Below are 21904 nucleotides of genomic sequence, written 5' to 3'. Positions count from 1 at the left end.
ACCCCTCATCCCGTCTGGCCAGGGCCGAGCCAGTCAGTGCCTCTGCGAATGCCCTATTTAAGAAGGGGACAAAGGAGAACAAAAGGCGGTTCAGACCTGCAGTGGAGAGCGCGGGAAGGCGTGGGGCTGCCTCTAGCCTCCCGGCCCCCCCGGCCGGGCGGGCGGCTGCCCACGCCGGGCCCCCGGCCCCCGGCTGGAGGCGGCCACAGCGGCGCAGCCTGGAGCGCTCCGAAGCGCCGCGCTCCCGGGTGCCCGCTGGGCGGAGCTCGTCCTGCCGGGACTGCCGAGGGTCGTCCGGTCCGGCACGGCTGCAGCAGGGAGAGGGCTGAGACCTGAGAGAAATGGACACACAGACACAGGGTCAGTGAAGATGGAGCGGGAGGAGGTGCCGGAGCTGGGATTCCCCTGCAGCCCGTGGTGAGACGGCAGCGGCCCCCCTGCCGCCCGTGGAGATTAACCGTGTAGCAGAGATCCACCCGTGGAGAATCCCAAGTTGGAGCAGAGGTGCCTGTGCCTGGAAAAAGTCATAGACAATGGTCTCTGTGAGCTACTGGAGACTGGAGTCAAAGTAGAGATGCATCTGAAGTTTGTGGAAAATCCACGCTGGAGCGGGTAGCAGCTCCCTAAGAAGCCATGACTTTGTGGAAAAAGCTCGTGCTAGAGCATCTGATGGGTAAGGATTGCATCCTGTGGGACAAACTCACATTGGAGAAGTCTGAGAACTGTCCCATGAGGAGGGGATCCATTGGAGCAGGGGAAAAGGAGTCAGGAGTCCTCCTCCTTTGAGACAGGAGCAGCAGAAACAACGTGTGACGAACTGACCAGCAAACCCCCCAATGCCAAGGGAGGGGTGAGGGAGAGGTGTTGTTTTTAAAATCTGGCTTATGTTTCTTGTTATCCTCTCAAGTAACCATGAATAAATCAAATTGGTTTGTCCCCAAGCCAAGTCTGTTTTGCCTGGGGCCATGGTCAGTGGGTGATTCCTCCCTGGTTTTGTCTCAACCCTCAGTCCTTCTGTTATACCTCCACGGGCCACGTCTTCCAAAGGCTTCCATACAGTCATGGAACAGGATGGACATGGTGCTATGCTGTAACAGAGGCACGTGCTGTGTACGTGACGAGCACATGGGGCTGTTCCGAGCTGGGCCACCTAAATGACACTCTACGTCTTTGTTCCTCTTCGTGTTTTGTGATTGTGATACTTAAGTGATTTTAGTGCTTGAAGGTTGTGGCCTCCCAAAAGCAAAACAAGCACCTCTATTATCTTCATGTTTACCTTAATTTAGTGCATTGTTTTGTTCATACTTTGTATCAAAAGAAAACCCTGCTGAAAGCAAACTGCCACAGCAGATGGCATTGAGATGCCAATAGAAGGTTTCACGGGAGTCCTGTCAGCAAAAACTGTGTTGGAGATGCATGAAATTACAATCCTGCAAATGACCTTACATCGTGGGGACGGAAGGAAGAGAGGTTTAAGTAGCAACGATCGTCTTCTTCCCTATTCCATTGATGTTTCTCTGGGCAGACATCAATAAAAAACAATAATGCTAGAAGCTACAAGGATTATATAAAATTAAACTACCTTAATTGGGGTTAATTGAATAGGAAAGGTGAAACTCAAAGTAGAAACAAGGTATGTTATATTCCAATATAATTACAGAAAGGAAGCATGGCTTGCCAGCAAGGTTCACAAACAATACTAGATATCAACAAAGCATATTAGAGCAGGAGCCACTGTTTTTATGGTCCAGGTTGAAAGGCTGATGGCTTTTTTTAATGACAGTTATTGTCTCTTCCATTTCAGGAGTCTAAGAACTAGGACTAGTTGCACATTCCTGTGTGCCACACTGAAAGGTTTCATGTTCAAGGTAATGCCTCTAGTTCTCTTGTCTTTCATGGCACCCACTGCTCCAGCGCACGCTCCTGTGCTGGGTGTTGTGCAACAATATTGTGAAGACTGGGCAGCCAGTGCTGGAGGCTTCCTGCGTGCTCAGTAGGACACCTGCAGGTTCCCTTGCCAGCAGGAACTGGTGAGGCCTGACGGATTGGCCAGGGGCTCAAGGGATTTTGTAAACCTCAGTAGTTTTTAATTTTTCCTTGTGAATTCCTTAAATCATAGAATCATAGAATCATTTGGTTGGAAGAGCACCTCAAGATCATCGAGTCCCACCATTCACCCTTCATTGTCAGGGTCCCTAAATCATGTTCCTCAACACCAATCCACACATTTTTTAAACACCTCCAGGGATGGGGACTCCACCACCTCCGTGAGCAGCCTGATTCAATACTTCACAACCCTCTCTGTAAAGAAATTCTTCCTGATATCTAACCTAAATTTCCCCTGGTGTAACTTGAGGCCATTCTCTCTCGTCCTGTCATTCATAACGTGGGAGAAGAGATTGACCCCCATCTCCCTACAGCTTCCTTTCAGGTAATTGTAGAGAGTGATAAGGTCCCTGCCGAGCCCCCTCTTCTCCAGACTAAACAGTCCCAGCTCCCTCAGCCGCTCCTCATAGGACAAGTTCTCTAAACCCTTCACTAGTTTCATTTCTCTTCTCTGAACCCGCTCCAGCACCTCAACATCCTTCTTGAAGTGAGGGGCCCAAGACTGGACACAGTACTCAAGGTGTGGCCTCATCAGTGCTGAGTACAGGGGGACAATCACTTCCCTGCTCCTGCTGGACACACTGTTTCTGATACATGCCAGGATTCCCTTGGCTTTCTTGGCTGCTTGGTCACACTGCAATGTTCAATTGGCTGTCGACCAGCACCCCCAGGTCCTTATCTGCTGTGCAGCTTTCCAGCCACACTTCCCCAAGCCTGTAACGCTGTAGGGGGTTGTTGTGGCCCAAGTGCAGGACCCAGCACTTGGTCTTGTTGAATCTCATACAGTTAGCCTCGGCCCATCGATCCAGTCTGTCCAGGTCCCTCTGTAGAGCCTCCCGACCCTCAGGCAGATCAACACTACCCCCCAATTTAGTGTCATCTGCAAACTTGCTGAGGGTGCACTCGATCCCCTCATCCAGATCATTGATAAAGATGTTAAAGAGAACAGGCCCCAACACTGAGCCCTGTGGAACACCACTGGTGACCGGCCGCCAGTTAGATTTAACTCCATTCACCACCACTCTCTGGGCCCCGACGTCCAGCCAGTTTTTGATCCAGCTAAATAAGTTCGACTGTGGAAAAAAATAGTATGATTCATGGGGTCACACCTTTGATACTTTTAGGCAAGCAATGAACACTGTGAAGAGGTGAAGTGTTTCCCCTATACACACACAGCTGGAACACGACTCAGTCCCTTAGAGTGCTTTGCAGCAGGTTGTTCTGCTGGAAAGCAAAAGTACTTCAGTTACAATGATATAATTTGGTTGTTGAAAATGCCTCTTCAGCAAAAGGATAATGAATGTGGGATATTGTCAAGGGAAAATTTCTCACAGAATTTACATGACTGAAAACTTTGGATTTCTCCTTTTGGTACAATGTGTAAGCCGAGAATTACACACTCGAATAGTTCAACACTAACACTATATTCACTCAAAGCATGTCTACCAGTTTGAATGATATATTTTTACTTTGGCTAGGAATTTAGTTATATTTTCAGAAGTATACTGTGGCTTGAATTTCCTAACTCAGGTTTTGAATCTTGCAAATATCTGGTCTATCTTTTGTTATATTTATCAATTTATATTTTAGGATTCTGACTAGACCTAATGCTTTTAATCACTCTTTTACAATTATTCTAATATTTAGCACTTATCTACCAATAAATTTTATTTCATATAGTGCTTTATTATTTCAAATTGTTACACTAAAACTCACTATTAATAAACAGATCTTATTTTTTTAAATCCTGTAAAATAGAGTGGTTTATGAAACAAGCACAAATTAACAAACATCAAACTGGTGCATAGTACACTGGTTAGTGCTTTATTGTAACTGAACATATGTGAAGAATTTCAGATTATAAAAATTGGTCCACATAGGAACTGTGAAGGTGCACCTCTCAATGTCAAGGCAACTCTATCTACCCTTAGCTGCTGCAGGTTCCATGTCTGTGTCCAGGTCCGGAGGAGCACAGTAGAAGAGTATCTGAACATATTTTGTTGTTGTAGCTGTAATACATAGCAAAAATATGTTGAGTTATAATATATCTTAGATAAATATATGGATTTTGACAGATTTGAAACCACTATTACAGATACTAGGAAAAATCTTAAACCACTTTAATCAGTTAAATTAAGCATGTTATAAATAGCTAAAGCCAAAAGGAGCTCAATTATTAAACTGAAAGTCTCATTCAATCAGACTTTCATCAACATTTTCATTGAATTGTCAGATTGACAGGTGAGTTCAAACTGAATAAAAATATTACATTTGTTTTTTAAAGATTGCCTGAATTTGAGGAGTGGAAACTACCCTTCAGGCCAATAACTCACTATTTCTTAATTTATGAAAATGCAGGGACTCCTCTGACTCGGATATTCCATTCCTTGGGCAGAAAGTGAAGCAATGGTGTCCTAGTATTTCTGCCTTCCAGGGGGTTAAACTGCTTGCATTTAGTCTTCACAATCCTACACAGGTTTTACTGAACCAACATGTTGAAATGGCTCAATACCACAAATATTAGAAGACCATAGCATATGCACATATTGGACTGGTTTGTACAGGTATGCGTGGTTTTGTTTTCAGGACCATATGATGAAGCAAACGATCTCAGACGTGCCACATACAGCACAGCAAACTTCATAAAGAAAAAAGATTTTAGAAAAAAATATTCTTTCTTTCTTCTGATCAAGCATTCAAGATTTTGGCACACCGACTAGGACAAGATGATGTTGCTTACCATAGAGCCACTGTAGCCATTTAGGTCGTTTTTCAGCTGGCAGATGGACTCCCAAATAATATGCAGGAATGCCTGAGAGGGCAATACCAATGCCAATAAGGGAATTGATTACATCACTGTAGAAAGGAACTATGACCAGAAGAAGGGAACATAAACAGCATACTATAGGGAAGAAGAGGTTAAGCTGTGGAGACAGAAAAAAAATTCCAACATTTATTAAAAGATGCAGTAAATAGTTTTCTGTAATAATGTTGGCTTTGCAGATTAGAATTAGACAACTCAATAATAAAAAGACAACTATTGACTCTATGACTACTATGAACTGAGTCTTTTGGCTGCCTACAGTCAGTGCCATTTGCCAGCTTCTGTGTATGCTGCTGGGAGCCTCTTCTCTGGTACACACCTGAGTATCTGACCATTTTGGCTTTTCCAGGCCTGCACAACTTCAATTTCTGCCCACATTAGTGAGAGATCATCAATCTTTGAAAACAGTACTGTAAACCTGAGCATAATGGGTAATTTTCCCTCTAACTTCAATTCCAAATTTTCAATTGTAAGTTTGATTGGAAAATAACTCAGCTAGACTTCCAGTCACCATGTTGTTGCTACACCACTGACGGATTGATGTACAACCATTTTTCCTGTGCACTTAACAAATATCATGCCACAAACAAGGAAAGTTGCAATAACCTCTTTATGGATTTATTTTTCACTACAATATTTTTTACTGGTGCAGTAATGAGCGTCCTCAAGACCCCAGGAGTTGACATTTGAACACTAGCTGAGACTTGTGAGAGTGTACTGGTATAAATATTGCTTTTTCTTTACAAAGGTTAAAAATGTAAGTTGATGAATACCAACTGCTACGTTTCAGCAAAGGAAAAGGTGTATGTGGAGTTGTGACATTGACTAAACTGGCAAACGCTGATAGGAATTAAACAGTTATTATCTGTAATCTGACTGTAATCCTTGCTTTAGTAGAGTCAATAGCAAAGCTGTCAATAGTCAAGATTTAATCTTTATCTTCCACATATTTTGGGGGACAGTTTGGAAACAAAGTGCGAACATGCTTCAGGAAAATTTGCTCTGCTCTGGAAGACTGGCAAGTTTTCTAGCAGTAGGTGCTTAGGATATTTTATTCCTTTGTTGGAACCGTGTCTTTTTTCAATCAAGAGTTACATTTAAACAGAAAAATGTGTGTTGTTAAAATTGGTGCAGGAGGTTAGGAAGAGAGAGTGACAAGGAAGAAATATTTAGATAGGGTGTTAATTTGGATTTCTCATAATTTTTACTGCATCGCTGCAGAGCTGAAATGCAGGTCATGGAACCAACAGAGCACAGGGAACTGGGAACCAGCACATGGTTTTTTGTGCCTGGGGCAAGCTGTGGGTTTCTGTCCCTGCTTCCTGGACAATCACTGGATTAAAACTAGAAACAAGATTTAGGCATGCTTTGTTTCTGTGTAGTCTTCTCTTGTAACTGATAGTCGGGCGCTCTTCCACAGTCAGTCATTAAACTTGCATTTTACTGTCTATGACCAGTATGCAGAGGGAGGGAACAACGAAAATACATTTGATTATTCAAGCTTTTGAACTTCTGCATAAGCCAAATTTTGGACACTTATGGGTTTTGGAGGGATTTTGCTGAATTTGTTAAGTCATGTAAGTTTGATCATGTAAGTTTGGTCATCAACCTCACTGGAGATGACATCTTAGCTCTACTGAGGTCTGCTGTGAACAATATAAAAGGGAGTTGTTCCAGGATGGACCAAGAACCCCAGGCATTTATTTATTCCTTGTTTATTTTGACATGAAAACAGTTATAAGACTGAATGAAAGGAAAAAGAAACGGTAAATATAATTTCAACCTCACAGTGAAAGTACCGAAACAGATGTTCTTGTGGAAACTCAAATGGGTTTTTCCCCGTCATTTCTTATCTTGTATGTTGAAAGGATTTCTATGGGAAATAAGTAGTCTGTAACCTAAATGGTAATGTTATGGTTGTGATATTAAGGATCAGATTAAGATGTGCATTAGCTGGCTTTGAGGCTTGTTTCCTGTCATATTTACTTACCTTAATAGGTCGTTGCCTATGAGGCTGAGTATATCTCAAATATATTAGTCCTGCGATAGACAGACCCACAAAAAGCCAGTAGCTGAAGGAGTAGTGATTAATGAGGAGGAAAACATCTTCCACAAGGAGATAAAGCAAACTCATTAAGCCCTGGAGATAATAAAACCAAGCAGCTTTTAATATGGAAAGAAATACATATGTTATTAAATAAAGAAGTAATAAAGTTATAAAACAGCCTGTTTCCAACATATATGGATGGGTTTAGGAGATCAGGTCCTTGCAAGAAGGATGTGCTCAAAACTCTGAGAAATCTGTAAACAATATTCTGTGTGAAGCATGTTGGTACCTCTTTTTTAAACGTAGCAGTAAGACCGCCACATGTAGATGAAGAGGAGTAGGTTTTGTGATGTTATGTTTCAGCACAAGCAGGAAACCCTCCTAAGGCGGCCAGATGAGGAGCCCCAGACTCTGCTGTGCTACGGAGAAGGCTGCTAAGAAGATTTCTGTAGGCAGCAGCTCACTCTGTTGTTCTGCTTGGCTTTGGTTTGAAAGCAAACTTTGAATTTAGTTTCACTGTCGGAAGCTCTCATGGTTTACTCATACGTTGAGACCATGAGAGTAAATTCTGTGGTGTGCAGGTATACTATACTGTCTGCCTGGAAAGGCTGAGATGAGACCTAAAATAGCAGGAATTTAATGTCCATTTTAACAAATATGAAAAATATAAGAATACAGTTCTCTCTTGATGAGCAGAAATAAATTCCACTGTGAAAAAAACACTGTGATGTATTAAGGGAGTATAGCTCATTTTACAGGTGCAAACAGAATCCCCCTGAGAAGAGTATTCATAAAGAGATGATAACCTGTAGTAATTTATGTGATGTCAAACAGGACCAGTAAGATAATCTATTCATACACCTTATGCAACACAGGGCAACGGGAGACACCAAATAAAGTACATGTTCAGATAAAGAGCAGTACAATTCTTTTGAATGATTCCACCTTCTCTGCTTGTACATATCCTCCTCTTTATTTTAATCTATTAGATTTATGGTTTATCTATTAAAATAACTTACACTAATTCTATACTTTGTGGTTCCTTGATTTTGTGCCAGAAGATTCATTTGTATGTGACAGCAGGAAAAAATCAGTACAGTAGAAGCTTAATTTTAAATGCTTTAGCACTCCTGTTATAACTAGAGTTATGGAAAATCAGCCTATGACAGCATCTATGACATATTCTTCTCCAATGGACACTCGGAAAACTCACATAAAGACGCAATCAACTCTGGTGTGTACTGTTACATGTTTAGTCGTTCTGTTTTGTGACTAATGATGTTTTCTGACTTCATTCTGACTAATGTTGTTCAGAGAGCATGTACGTGTGAATCAAGCCATTCTATTTTCACTGTAAAAAACCCCAAACAGACAAAATACCACCCCACCCCACACCGTACCCCCAATGAGATTTAGAAATTGTGGGCGTGTGAAGAAGATATCTCCAGCGCAGGAGAAGCCCAGGAGAGAGGCTGGGCAGAGGCGAGGTGCTGCCCTCCCCGTGTCCGAGTCCCCAGCTGCCCAGGGCAGGCACGGGGCCGGGTGGTCACTTACATTGAAGAGGAGAGCAGGGACTGGTGTGAAGCGCTTTACATGAATCAAGCTCAGGCTGTCAGGGAGGTGTCCTTCCCTGGCGCCAACATAAAAAAGCCTGAAAAAAGAATAAGAAAACTCAACCAGACAGTGAATAGTGCCACATTAATTAGTTTATTACTCTATCGTAAATGCTGCTCTCTTCTGAAGTGTCTTCAGTTTACCAAAGGTGCTGACCATGAGAAGACATGTCAGATTGTAACGATCCTTCCATCATAAATGAACAATTTAACATTGTAAAAATGAATGGTGTTACTTTTATGACATAGTAGCAAAGAATGCAGATTAATTATAAATGATTGCTCTTCAATTATTTTAAGCAAACCTTGTATTTCATACCTGGATGTTGCAATTATTGATGAGTTTAACCCACTGTAGCAAGACATGGCCACTGCTATAGGAATTATCCACTTAGCATAACCGAGGGTTTCATTGCCAAATGTCTGTAACAAAAAAAGAAAATATTAGTGAGGCCGATTACGTCAAGCATATGGAAAATCCTGAGAAAATCTCATGTCTTGTGACCCTGGTAATGACTTGAGAAATTCAGAAAAACGGAACACTATTAAAATAAAAATGATAGATACTTTAAAAAACATTTTTTTTTTTTTATTTTCTAAGCCCACTTCAAGTAAATGAGATAATAGATGAAGGTGTATTGGCTTTAATGTATTCAAACAAGTCTTGACTGTAGTAATCTATGAGTTATAATTGTACATATATATAAAATATTGAAAAGATTTCAAAATGCATTTTACTGCATAGTTTTGTGCTGAAAATATTGCTGTAATCCTGCAACATTAAACATCACACACTGTACGTTAGAACAATAGCAAAAGCCCTTAGTTCTTAAACCACTCAGTCTTTCCACAGCTCTTTCTCTGTCTGGTTCTGGTGAAAGCATCTTCTACAATGAAGTACCGTTAAGAGCAGGATTTACAGAGTAGATAAGAGAATTTTAGAAGAGCAGATTTATTGTATATATACTTTATATGAATCTTCTAATATACTGGTACTCTTACACGAAAACAAAGTTTACAATAAAGCAAAAATCCTCAGCATGGGAAATATTTCAATTGTTTTGCCAAGGAATATGCTACCTGAGATTCTTCCACAGTGTCATCCATACAGTAACTTTATTTTAATCATTTATGCAACTTACCACAGCCACTGCATCACTTGTGAGGAGAGTTGACATGTCCAACATGACATAGTACGCTATATTGGTCAGCAAGTAAATAATAGTCACAATAGGCATTGAAATTGCAATAGAAAGAGGTAGATTCCTGCAAAAGAAAAATGGCAACAAGATTTCATGTTTTTTGAACAAGGAAAATGTAAATAGATCTTGTTCAAATATTTCAATGGATACCTCCATCACTTTTTGCCACCTGTCATTTTGTGATCGTGGTGTTACAAAATAAAGAGAAACCAACATGTGGAACAACTCCATAAGCAGCTTAGTTGAGTACTTGTGGGTTTGTCACAAGTTTTAAAGTAAAAATCCACATTTCTCTCTGTACATTTTATATATTGTCTTTCACAGGAAGGAATTTAAGAGAACCCTTAAGCAAAGAGATTTAAATGCATACTTAGGTGTTTTCTTAGTTGAGGTATTTTTTCCTGACTCATAACCTACGCATGTCCCAAGACAGGGTGGACTATATCAGTCTCAGCAGGTGAGGCACATCACTCCCACAGGGTTGACATTCCTAACAAGGGGAGTAGATGATATTTCCAGTGCTACTTTGGACTTTTTGATTTTCAGTTAACCACTCATTCACAGAATCATAGAATCATAGAATGGTTTGAGTTGGAAAAAATCTTTAAGATCATCTAGTTTCAACACCCCTGCCATGGAAGGGACACTTTCCACTACACCAAGTTGCTCAAAGCCTCATCCAAACTGGCCTTAAACACCTCCAGGGATGAGGCATCCACAACTTCGTCGAGCAACCTGTTCCAGTGCTTCATCACCCTCAGAGTAAAGAGCTTCTTCCTTAGATCTAATCAAAATCTACTCTGTTTCAGTTTAAAGCCATTGCTCCTTGTTCTATCGCTACTCGCCCTTGTCAAAAGTCCCTCTCCAGCTTTCTTGTATGTTCCCTTTAGGTAGTGGAAGGCTGCTATGACATCTCCCTGGAGTCTTATCTCAGCCTGTCTTCATAGGAGAGGAGGTCCAGCATTCTGATCATCTTCATGGCCCTCCTCTGGGCCTGCTTCAACAAGTCATTCTTATGTTGGGAAATCCACAGCTGAATGCAGGACTCCAGATGTGGTCTCACAAGAGCAGAGTAGAAAGGCAGAATCACCTCTGGCCACACTTCGTTGGATTTAGTCCAAGATACGGTTGGCTTTCTGGGCTGCAAGTGCACATTACCGGTTCATGTTGAGCTTCTCATCTACCAGCACTCCCAAGTCCTTTTTTTTCCAGCACTCCCAAGTCCTTTTTTTTCCGTACTGCTCTCAATCCGTTCTCTGCCCAGCCTGTACTTGTGCTTGGGATTGCTCTGACCCACGTCCAGGACCTTGCACTTGGCCTTGTTGAACTTCATGAGGTTCTCACAGGCCCACCTCTCCAGCCTGTCAAGGTCCCTCTGGATGGCAGCCCTTCCCTCCAGCGCATCAACTACACCACACAACTTGGTGTCATCTGCGAACTTCCTGAGGGTGCACTCGATCCCACTGTCCATGTCACCCACAAAGATGTAAAACAGCATGGACCCCAATAGGGACCCCTGAGGAACACAATTCGTCTCCGGTCTCCACTTGAATATCGAGCCGTTGACCGCAACTCTTTGAGTGCGACCATCCAGCCAATTCCTTATCCACCGAATGGTTCATCTGTCAAATCCATGTCTCTCCAGTTTAGAGATACGGATGTCATGCAGGACAGTATCAAACGCTTTGGACAAGTCCAGGTAGATGATGTACAAGCACAAGGACAGGCTGGGTGGAGAATGAATTGAGAGCAGCCCTGAGGAGAAGGACTTGGGAGTGCTAGTGGATGAGAAGCTCAACATGAGCCGGCAATGTGCGCTGGCAGTCCAGAAAGTCAACCGTATCCTGGGCTGCATCAAAAGAAGCGTGGCCAGCAGGTTGAGAGAGGTGATTCTGCTCCTCTACTCTGCTCTCTTGAGACCCCACCTGGAATACTGCGTTCAGCTCTGGAGTCCCCAACAAAAGAAGGACATGGAGCTGCTGGAGCAGGTCCAGAGGAGGGCCACGAAGATGATCTGAGGGCTGGAACACCTCTGCTATGAAGACAGGCTGAGAGAGCTGGGGCTGTTCAGCCTGGAGAAGGCTCCAGGGTGATCTTATAGCAGCTTTCCAGTACCTAAAGGGGGCCTACAGGAAAGCTGGGGAGGGGCTTTTTACAAGGGCATGTAGTGATAGGACAAGGGGCAATTGCTTTAAATTGAAAGAGGGCAGATTTCGATCAGATATAAGGAAGAAATTTTTCACTCAGAGGGTGGTGAGGCACTGGAAGAGGTTGCCCAGAAAAGTTGTAGATGCTCCATCTCTGGAAGTGTTCCAGGCTAGGTAGGATGAGGCTTTTGGCAGCCTGGTAGTGGAGGATTTCCCTGCCCAAGGCAGGGGGGTTTGAACTAGATGATCTTTGATGTCCCTTCCAATCCTAACCATTCTATGATTCTATGATTCTATGATTCTATGTCAGTTGCTCTTCCTTTATTGACCAAGGCTGTAACCCCACCATAAAACGGCACCAAATTTCTTCAGGCACAATTTGCTATTATTGAAGCCATGATGGCTGTCATCAATCACTTCCTTTTTTTCCTATGTGACATAGTATAGTTTCCAGGAGGATCTGCTCCATGATATTGCTTGGTTACAGAGGTGAAACAAGCTGACCTGTAGTTCCCTGGGTCTTTCTTTTTCCTTGAGCAAAATTAAATATTTTGCCAACAAAGAGTAATGCTGAAGATCACATGATAAATCAGTTATAAACCTGACAGAGTCCTACTCTACTGGTCAAAAAATCTGTCCTGGAATAATAAAATAATTGTTCTCTCTGACTGAGAAGAAGTAGGACATTTCAGAGGGCTAGACAGACCAATGTTTCTCCCTGCTTTCATCAGGGATTTGTTCTCCATCTTTAAAAATTCTGGTATGAAGGGCAAGGTGTAAAATACATATAGGCAGACAAGGGATTCATTAGTGTGATAGAATTGGTGAATGAGGACAATAATCAGAAAGAGTTCTCATACTTACTTCTTCTTTTGAAAAAAGAACATTTTTGCAGAGAAAATAGTCTGACTGATTTCCAATCAGAAACAAATACAGAGCAGCTTGTCATGCCATCACCTGTCTTATCATGATGCTCCCGTGATTCAAAGAAAAAGCATGTGTTTACCTCTCAGGATTCTGTATTTCTTCAGAGACATAGTTGAGTATGTCCCATCCCCCGTAGGAGAAGAGGGCAGAGTAGAAAGCAAGCACAATCATCCCTGGGTTTGTTGTTGATCCCTCGAACGGAGCTCTCAGGTTATCCGTTTCTCCTGTACAAATGGCAGGTACCAATTGCCTGTTAGGTTTCAAAGACTACAACATAGAAAGACACTCTCAGCCAAACAAAAGGAAATAATACCCCACTGCATCCAGGTTTCATTACTATTTCTAAAAGTGCACAGCTTATATTTTCACTTGACAAACAGGAAAGTTTTGGTCAGATACCCAGACAGCTACACCAGTACAGAGGAACAGAGAAGACATTTTCCTTTGTTAGTTATTTGTGTTTGGCTTGCGTAATTCTATCAGAATTCACGGTGTCCTCATCTCCTGGCATTGCCGTCTAGCCTACTGAAGGAGGGAGCCATACTGAGGTCATGCTACGTCTTGTCAGTCAGGAAGAGGCAATTGGGAAACTCTATTTCAATTCCTGAATCTGTCCGATATTTCTTCCTCATATGTGCTTTTGTTTTCGCCAGATGAATTAGCAGCCAATGGAGGGGCAACTCTTCAACTCATGGTTCTCAGTAGAACATTCTGCCACACATAGATGTTCCCCAAAATTAAAGGAGGAGATCTGGAAATTCTTTCCTTTCAAAGTTCCCCCCTAGTTTAGTTCAATCTGTTGAGATGACAACCTGCAGAATACTGCAAAACAGATGAAATGTTAATGAAACTGCACGAGAATTCAGTGCAATTCTGGAAAAAGGGAAGAAAGGCCCTACTGAGTTTGCAGAAGGAAACTCAAGTATCTAATGTAAATGGAAGTGGAATTAAATATTAAGGAAGACAGAAACATGCTGAAACCTCTATTAGGAAAGAAAGAAAGGTCTTTGTTATAAAATGAAACAACTTCATCCTATGGTTAAACTAAGGAGATTATAGATAATACAAAAGCAGTTCAGTCTTTGAAGAGCAGTAACTACCAGGAGACTGTTTGAACCACGGAAGGTGAAGCTACGAGATGTACACACAGGCTGGGGAAGAAAATGGTTGGAAGGAAAAAAAGAAAAATCCAAAAGGACCAAGAGAAGTTTTTTTTTTTCACTGAAGACAGCACATATTCAAAATCAGATACATGTACAGTGCTTTAAAACAAGATGCATATCTGGGCACATCAGATGGAATACAGCAGGGCTAGAACATCATAACCATTCTTTAAATTAAAACAGCTGCTGAGTTTAAAAGACTACATTGACCAGATCACAGCTCGCTCCAGAAGTCTATGTCACTCCTCCTCCCAGTCCTTTCTGTATTTAAGGGCTCGGTTCTGCTTAAAAAAAGCAGAGGCAAGACCTTTACTACCACTAAAAAACCCTCAACATTTGGTGTTCCTCACAATAATGTCTCCTCTCCGCCCTTACCCTCCCTGACCCTGTGGAGCCAGGCCAAGGACCCGTCGTGGGTCAAGTGGAAGCACAAGCAGAGGGAAGGGCCCCTGGGCCAAGCTGCATCGTGGCAGCTGCACGGCAGTGAGTGGGCTGGGAGTTTTGAAGGTGATGATTTGAAAGCATGGGTAAATTTGTAACTGTGGGGACAGGGCAAATCTGCTATAGGGGTGACATCATGGACTCACACCTTTGTAAAACCACACCAGCTTCATGTAACTGTGGCCCTTAAGCAATGCTTTTCCTCTGGACCTTGTTCTCACCAACAAAGAGGGGCTGGTGGGGAATATGACGCTCAAGGACAGCCTTGGCTCCAGTGATCATGAAATGGTGGAATTCAAGATTCTTAGGGAAGCAAGGAGGGTGCACAGCAAGCTCACTACCCTGGATTTCAGAAGAGCAGACTTCGGCCTCTTCAGGGATCTCCTCGCTAGAGTACAATGGGATGAAGCACTTGGAGGGATCCAGGAAATCTGGTTAATATTCAAGGATCACCTCCTCCAAGCTCAGGAGTGGTGCAACCCAACAAAGAGAAAGTCAGGTAGGAACACCAGGAGGTCTGCATGGATGAACAAGGAGCTCCTGTACAAACTCAGGCACAAAAAGAAGGCCTATAGGGGGTGGAAGCAAGGACAGGTAGGCTGGGAAGAATACCGAGAAATTGTCCGAGCAACCAGAGATCAGGTTAGGAAAGCTAAAGCCCTGATAGAGTTAAATCTGGCCAGGGACATCAAGGGCAACAAGAAAAACTTCTATAGATATGTCAGTGATAGAAAGAGATCTAGGGAAAATGTAGGCCCTCTCCGGAAGGAAACGGGGGAGCTGGCTACGCGGGATATGGAGAAGGCTGAGGTTCTCAATGACTTCTTTGCCTCAGTCTTCACTGGCAAGACCTCCAGCTGCACAGCTCAAATCACATAAGGCAAAAGCAGGTACTGGGAGAAGGAAGAACCGCCCACTTGTGATGGTTTGATGTAAAGGATTCTTGTGGCAGGAGAGGGGATTTGCTCCCTGTTACTTCCCTGGTTTTGGAACCGGGTCAGACCCAGTTCTGGCCACCAGATCGGACTCCCATTCCCCTCGGGGTTAAGCTAATCGGCACCTATGTGAATTGCCCTATTTAAGTTGGGACAAAGGAACCAGAAATAGTGCTTTGCCAAGGAGCGAGGAGAGAAGGCAGGAGGGCACTGCCCCTGCTCCCCAGCTTCCGGCTGAGCACTTGCCTGCACCGGGGTGGCGCCACCCGCTGAGGATGGCTGCGGCGGAGCTGCCAGGTGAACTCGGGGAGCGCCCTGCTCCCCGGGTGCCCGCTGGGCTGAGTTCACCCAGAGAGGACTAAGATCTGAGAGAAATGGCCACACCGACACCAGGTCAGTGAAGATGGAGCGGGAGGAGGTGTGCGGAGCTGTTTCCCCTGCAACTGGTGGTGAGACAGCAGGCAGCCCCCCTGCAGCCAGGACAGACTCGGTGGAGCAGAGACCCACTCGCAGCCCGTGGAGAAGCCACGTTGGAGAAGAGATGCCTGAGCCTGAGAACGGTCATGGAGCACGGGACGCACGACAAGGTAAAGACACATCTAGAGTTCGTGTGATGACCCACGCCGGAGTGAGTGGCAATAACTCCCTAAGAATCCGAGACTGTGGTAAAGCCCGCACTGGAGTGATCTGATGGGGAAGGATTGCATCCTGTGGGTAGGACTCACGCTGGAGAAGTTTGTGGATTTTCCTCGTGAGTAGGGGACCCACTGGAGCAAGGGAAAAAGAGTGTAAGGACTCCTCCTCCTTTAAGTAAAGGAGCGGCAGGAACAACATGGGATGAAATGACCTGCATTCCCCCATTCCCTGTCCCCCTGCACTGCTGGGGGAGAAGGTAGAGCCGGGAAGAAAAGGAAAGCAGGGGGAAGTTTTTGTTTTTAAGATCTGGCTTTGTTTCTTTTTATCCTCTCAAGTAATCGGTTTTGTTTCGCTTTGTCCTTTTAAGTAACCGCTAATAAATTGCTTTGCTTTGAGAAAGCCGAGTTTGTTTTGCCTGGGACCACGGTTGGTGGGTGCTCCTTCTCTATTCTTGTCTCGACCCTCAGCCCTTTTATTATATTTTTTTTTTCTCCTCTCCACTTCACAAGGGAAGGAGTGAGAGAGCAGCTGTGTGGAGGTTAGTTGCCGGATCGGCCTAAACCACAACACCACTGTAGGAGGAGATCAGGTTCAAGACCATCTAAAGAACCTGAAGGTGGACAAGTCCATGGACCTGATGAGGTGCATCCGCGGGTCCTGAGGGAACTGGCTGATGAAGTTGCTAAGCCACTATCCATCATATTTCAGAAGTCGTGGCAATCTGGTGAAGTGCTCACTGACTAGGAAAGGGGAAATAGAGCCCCCATCGTTAAAAAGGGGAAAAAAAAAGACCCAGGAAACTACAGGCCAGTCAGTTTCACCTCTGTGCCTGGCAAGATCATGGAGCAGATCATCTTGGCAACTATGCTAAGGCACATAGAAAATAAGGAGGTGATTGGTGACAGCCAACATGGCTTCGCTAAGGGCAAATTCTGCCTGACTAATTTGGTGGCCTTCTATGATGAGGTTACAGCATTGATGGATAGGGAAAGAGCAACTGACATTGTCTACCTGGACTTAACCAAAGCGTTTGATACTGTCCTGCACAACATCCTTGTCTCTAAACTGGAAAGACATGGTTTTGATGGATGGACCACTCGATGGATAAGGAATTAGCTGGATGGTCACTCTCAAAGAGTTGTGGTCAACGGTTCAATGTCCACGTGGAGGCCAGTGATGAGTGGTGTTCCTCAGGGCTCAGTAGTGGGGCCAGTGCTATTTAACATCTTTGTTGGTGACATAGACAGTGGGATTGAGTGCACCCTCAGCACGTTTGCAGATGACACCAAGTTGTGTGGTGTTGTGGACACGCTGGAGGGAAGGGATGCCATCCAGAGGGACCTTGGCAGGCTGGAGAGGTGGGCCTGTGAGAACCTCATGAAGTTCAACAAGACCAAGTGCAAGGTCCTGCACATGGGTAGGGGCAATGCCAAGCACAAGTACAGGCTGGGCAGAGAATGGATTGAGAGCAGCCCTGAGGAGAAGGACTTGGGAGTGCTGGTAGATGAGAAGCTCAACATGAGCCGGCAATGTGCGCTGGCAGCCCAGAAAGCCAACCGTATCCTGGGCTGCATCAAAAGAAGCGTGGCCAGCAGGTCGAGGGAGGTGATTCTGCTCCTCTACTCTGCTCTCTTGAGACCCCACCTGGAATACTGTGTTCAGCTCTGGAGTTCCCAACACAAGAAGGACATGGAGCTGCTGGAGTGAGTCCAGAGGAGGGCCATGAAGATGATCCGAGGGCAGGAGCACCTCTGCTATGAAGACAGGCTGAGAGAGTTGGGGTTGATCAGTCTGGAGAAGAGAAGGCTCCAAGGTGATCTTATTGCAGCATTCCAATACTTAAAGGGATCCTACAGGAAAGCTGGAGAGGGACATTTTACAAGGGCGTGTAGTGACAGGACAAGGAGCAATGGCTTTAAACTGAAAGAGGGGAGATTTAGATTGCATATAAGGAAGAAATTTTTAACTCAGAGGGTGGTGAGGCACTGGAACAGATTGCCCAGAGAAGTTGTAGATGCCCCATCCCTGGAAGTGTTCAAGGCCAGGTTGGATGAGGCTTTGGGCAACCTGGTGTAGTGGAGGGTTTCGCTGCCCATGGCAGGGGGGTTTGAACTAGATGATCTTTGAGGTCCCTTCCAACCCTAACCATTCTATGATTCTGTGATTCTATCTTCACACTCCTGCCCTTAGGACTGGGTTCATTTGTTCAGGTTTCTTTAAACTAGAACAAATTAGTGACAACTGACATGCTGGATAATGGCTAAAGGGAAAAGCTCTCTTAAAGTCTGGTGTAGCTTTACAGTGTGACAGCTGACAGTGTAACAGCTGATGCAACTGCAGCCAAGGAAAGGAGGAGGCCAGCAAACATGGAAAAGCAAGCACGCTCGTTGGGTTTAATAAACTAGTTTCTGCAGGAGAAAAAGGCAATTCCTAAACTGAAGAGGGAAAACCATCTGCATTTCAACCGAAGAAAGATACAATGGCTATTTAGAAATTTCATGGGAAAGGAAATTGAGGACACCCTAGCAACTAAGCAATAGAGCTAGAGTTGGAAGAGACTTCACTGTACCAGAGGTCCAAATTAATAAAATCAAATCTATTGTCATATGCAAAGACCAGAGGGAGCACTGGAATAAACTAGTCTCCAGCTTTTCAGTGTGTTCAGTTCAGACAGGTTACTACTGATAGGAGGTGGCTCATCTGTCCTGTGATGTCTTACGATACCACAGTGATTCACAGGACTGCAGTATTACAGTCTTTTCCCTTGTTTCTTCAACAAGTTCGCCCTCTCACCAAGGAAGGAAAGGACAAGTTCCTCCCTCCCTGACCCTCTTCCCTCGCAGGGTGCTGTGACCGCTCACGGCCATGGGCAGGGCAGGGAGAGCGGGGATGAGGAGCGATGCAAAAGATGCATCCAGCAGTTTTTGCTGTGCTGTCCTGTCATAGGACTAGTGGCAAGGCTAACCTTTAACAGGAATTACTCAGAGACACTGAGGCTGCCTTAACACTTGTTAGCACTAAACTGATGTTAACTCAGCTGGTGTTTGCTGTTCAAATCTTTTTTCAAATCTGTTTGCTCAAATCTTCCTATGGCAGGCATTTTTTTTCCAGAGTAAATAACACTTCACATATAAGTCTTAAGGAGGCTGATCTTCCTGCACAGATTTTGAAACTCATATATGGTTCATTTTAAAGAATTTAAGTAAATGAAAAATATTCTTACCTTTACCAATTTTGTAAAGGGCAACAGCTATCACCAAGATAAGAGCCAGAACTTTCACAAATGTGAACACATCTTGTACACGGGTTCCCCACCTCACATTAACACAATTAATAAATACTAAGGAACCTGTAGGGAAAAAGAATACACACTGATATTTTACATCACATAAAGCACTTCTCAAACACGTCCTTCTAGACACCACCCCTATTTAATAAGCAAAACAGAATCAAATTTCACCAGTTCAGGAACACCTAGTTTCATCACAATGAGACAAATACTTGATTTAAAAGTTACATAAGAGTTTTTTGGACAATACTCTTCATGACAGTAGGTAAGACAAAACACATCAGATTTTGAATTTTAGGACTAACTTCTGCTTCTTTTAAATAATCTTTAGATTTTACTAGAGTCAGCAGAGTTAGTCATATGCAGAAGTTAAGATTTCTCTAAATCTTTTATTTACACTGAGTTTTTCCCTGAGGTTTCCCTGCTGATTTGAGCTCTACTCTACTTAGAGAGTAAGGACAGCTTCGGTACGAAAAAGTTTGGATGTGGTTGACAAGATATTGAATTGAGCCAGGCCAGCATGATATTACTCTGTGACCACATCTTAGGAGCCATGCCATTCACGCTTTAAGTCTAAACTTCACAGAAGTACTTACTTGCAGAGTTGTCTCAAGCTTCAGTTTTGGTAGAATCTAAGAGAAATAACGAAGTAGTGTGTTTGCAGAGAGTGGGTGGGATCAGTTAATAGTCCTTTCCTCATGAAGTTCAAGAAGGCCAAGTGCAATGTCCTGCACATGGGTCGGGGTAATTCCAAGCACAAGTACAGACTGAGCGGAAAATGAATTGAGAGCAGCCCTATGGAGAAGGACTTGGGGTGCTGGTTGATGAGGAGCTCAACATGAGCCGGCAATGTGCACTTGCAGCCCAGAAAGTCAACCCTATCCTGGGCTGAATTAAAAGAAAAGTGATCATCAAGTCTAGAGAGGTAATTCAACCCCTCTACTCCGCTCTTGTGATACCATATGTGGAGTCCTGCATTCAGCCCTGGAGTTTCCAAAACAAGAAGACCATGGAGCTGTAAGCAGGGCCACAAAGATGATCTGAGCCTTGGAGTACCATGAAGACAGGCTGAGAGAGTTGGGATTGTTCAGCCTGGAGAAGAGAAGGCTCCGGGGAGATGTCATAGCAGCCTTCCAGTACCTAAAGGGGGCCTACAAGAAAGCTGGAGAGGTTCTTCTGATAAGGGCATGCAGTGATAGGACAAGGGGCAATGGCTTTAAAATAAAACAGAGTAGATTTTGATTAGATCTAAGGAAGAAGTTCTTCACTCTGAGGGTGATGAAGCACTGGAACAGGTTGCACAGAGAGGTTGTGGATGCCCCATCACTGGAGGTGTTTAAGGCCAGTTTGGATGAGGCTTTGAGCTACCTGGTGTAGTGGAAAGTGTCCCTGTCCATAGCAGGGAAGTTTGAAATAGATGATCTTTGAATCCTTCCCTTCCCTTCCAACCAAAACCATTCTATGATTCTATGATTCTGCCATGTTCTTTACTTTTGGTTTTGTTGCAGAAATTAAACTCTGATAAGCATATAAAGTGCTGTGATGTGTGCTGCTTCTCAGCTGGTGGCAGGTCCAGCCAGGGGCTGAGCCACATGCCCAGCTCCTCTCTCTCTAGCACACACACAAAGGGCACCATGGGCAAGTTAACTCTATTGCAACTCTGTAATTCAAAACATAGGTAAATGAGGAATGGAAAGAGTATGCATTGGTATCAGGTATAAAGCCCAGCTGCTGCAGAAGACAGCAGGCCAAATGCGGCCTGGCTGGTCCAGAGTGCTCTCAGGCATGGACCAGGACAGACTATTTCTTCTCTAGCAGTCTTGTTCATCTTTCCTTCTGTTTCTTTGACCTGCCTATAATCTACACTGCAGTTTTGAAAGGAAGAAAAAGGGTTTTATAAAGCTTAAACCAAAAACCATTTAGAAATCTTTCTATATAGCAAGGAAATTAGCATCCAATCACAGATGCTCACAGCAGAACTTCTTGACTTCATTATCACCAGTGGCTCTGCATTACTTGACAGCGTGTCCTGTTGGCTGTCAGCGTAATAATAGACCTCTTTACTGAAACGGGACCTGATTTGCTCCCCTATTTCCTATTAATATAACAATGTTTTGCAATAGGCACAGAATTTGGTTTTATTCTGGTGTTAAAAAAAGCCAAAAGGTTGTATAATGATAGTTAATGCCTAGTGTAAGGTTTGAATATAATTTTAAACATGTCTGTAAATAATAACTTATGTAAACCTTGCTCTAGGAAATGTGGTATACATATTGAAAAAAGATTTTATGCCCTATAGCTCAAAAAATTTCCTGAGTAGAAGTTAAGTGTATACCTCTTTCTTTAAAGTACAGTAGTATATGTCAGTAACTCTCAGAATTGTAGGCCTATGTCTTGAAAATTATAAAGTAAGTGTTGACTGAAGTTTTTAATACTGAACATTTAGGAGTCATTTGTGATGCTCTAAAGTGCTATTTGAAACACTGAAAGGATATGTTTACTGCATGTGTATATGACACATAATATCTATCATGTGCTGCAGAGTCTAATTAAATTCAAGGCAGTGGGATCTTG

General features: G+C 43.6%; 1 protein-coding gene across 3 annotated transcripts in view; it reads right to left on the bottom strand.

Annotated features, from left to right (window-relative positions):
* Positions 1-3909: 3909 nt before the first annotated feature.
* The window catches only part of LOC104377792 (Y+L amino acid transporter 2), a 32134-nt gene continuing 14139 nt past the window's right edge, over positions 3910-21904 (bottom strand). For 2 of the 3 annotated variants that reach the window (XM_086608729.1, XM_086608728.1), the window contains exons 3-10: positions 19265-19390; positions 12946-13090; positions 9733-9856; positions 8910-9013; positions 8532-8628; positions 6921-7070; positions 4847-5030; positions 3910-4115 (exon numbers count right to left, since the gene is read on the bottom strand). In XM_086608729.1, coding sequence (XP_086464855.1) covers positions 4024-4115; positions 4847-5030; positions 6921-7070; positions 8532-8628; positions 8910-9013; positions 9733-9856; positions 12946-13090; positions 19265-19390 — 1022 coding nt within the window. In that variant the 3' untranslated portion in view covers positions 3910-4023. The remainder of the gene's footprint in view (positions 4116-4846; positions 5031-6920; positions 7071-8531; positions 8629-8909; positions 9014-9732; positions 9857-12945; positions 13091-19264; positions 19391-21904) is intronic. The other variant, XM_086608730.1, reaches the window with a different exon arrangement.

Source organism: Tauraco erythrolophus, chromosome 3, assembly GCF_009769465.1.
Source record: "Tauraco erythrolophus isolate bTauEry1 chromosome 3, bTauEry1.pri, whole genome shotgun sequence".
Taxonomy (NCBI): domain Eukaryota; kingdom Metazoa; phylum Chordata; class Aves; order Musophagiformes; family Musophagidae; genus Tauraco; species Tauraco erythrolophus.
The sequence above is the reverse complement of the archived record's forward strand: the minus strand, read 5'-3'. Positions and strand labels throughout refer to the sequence as shown.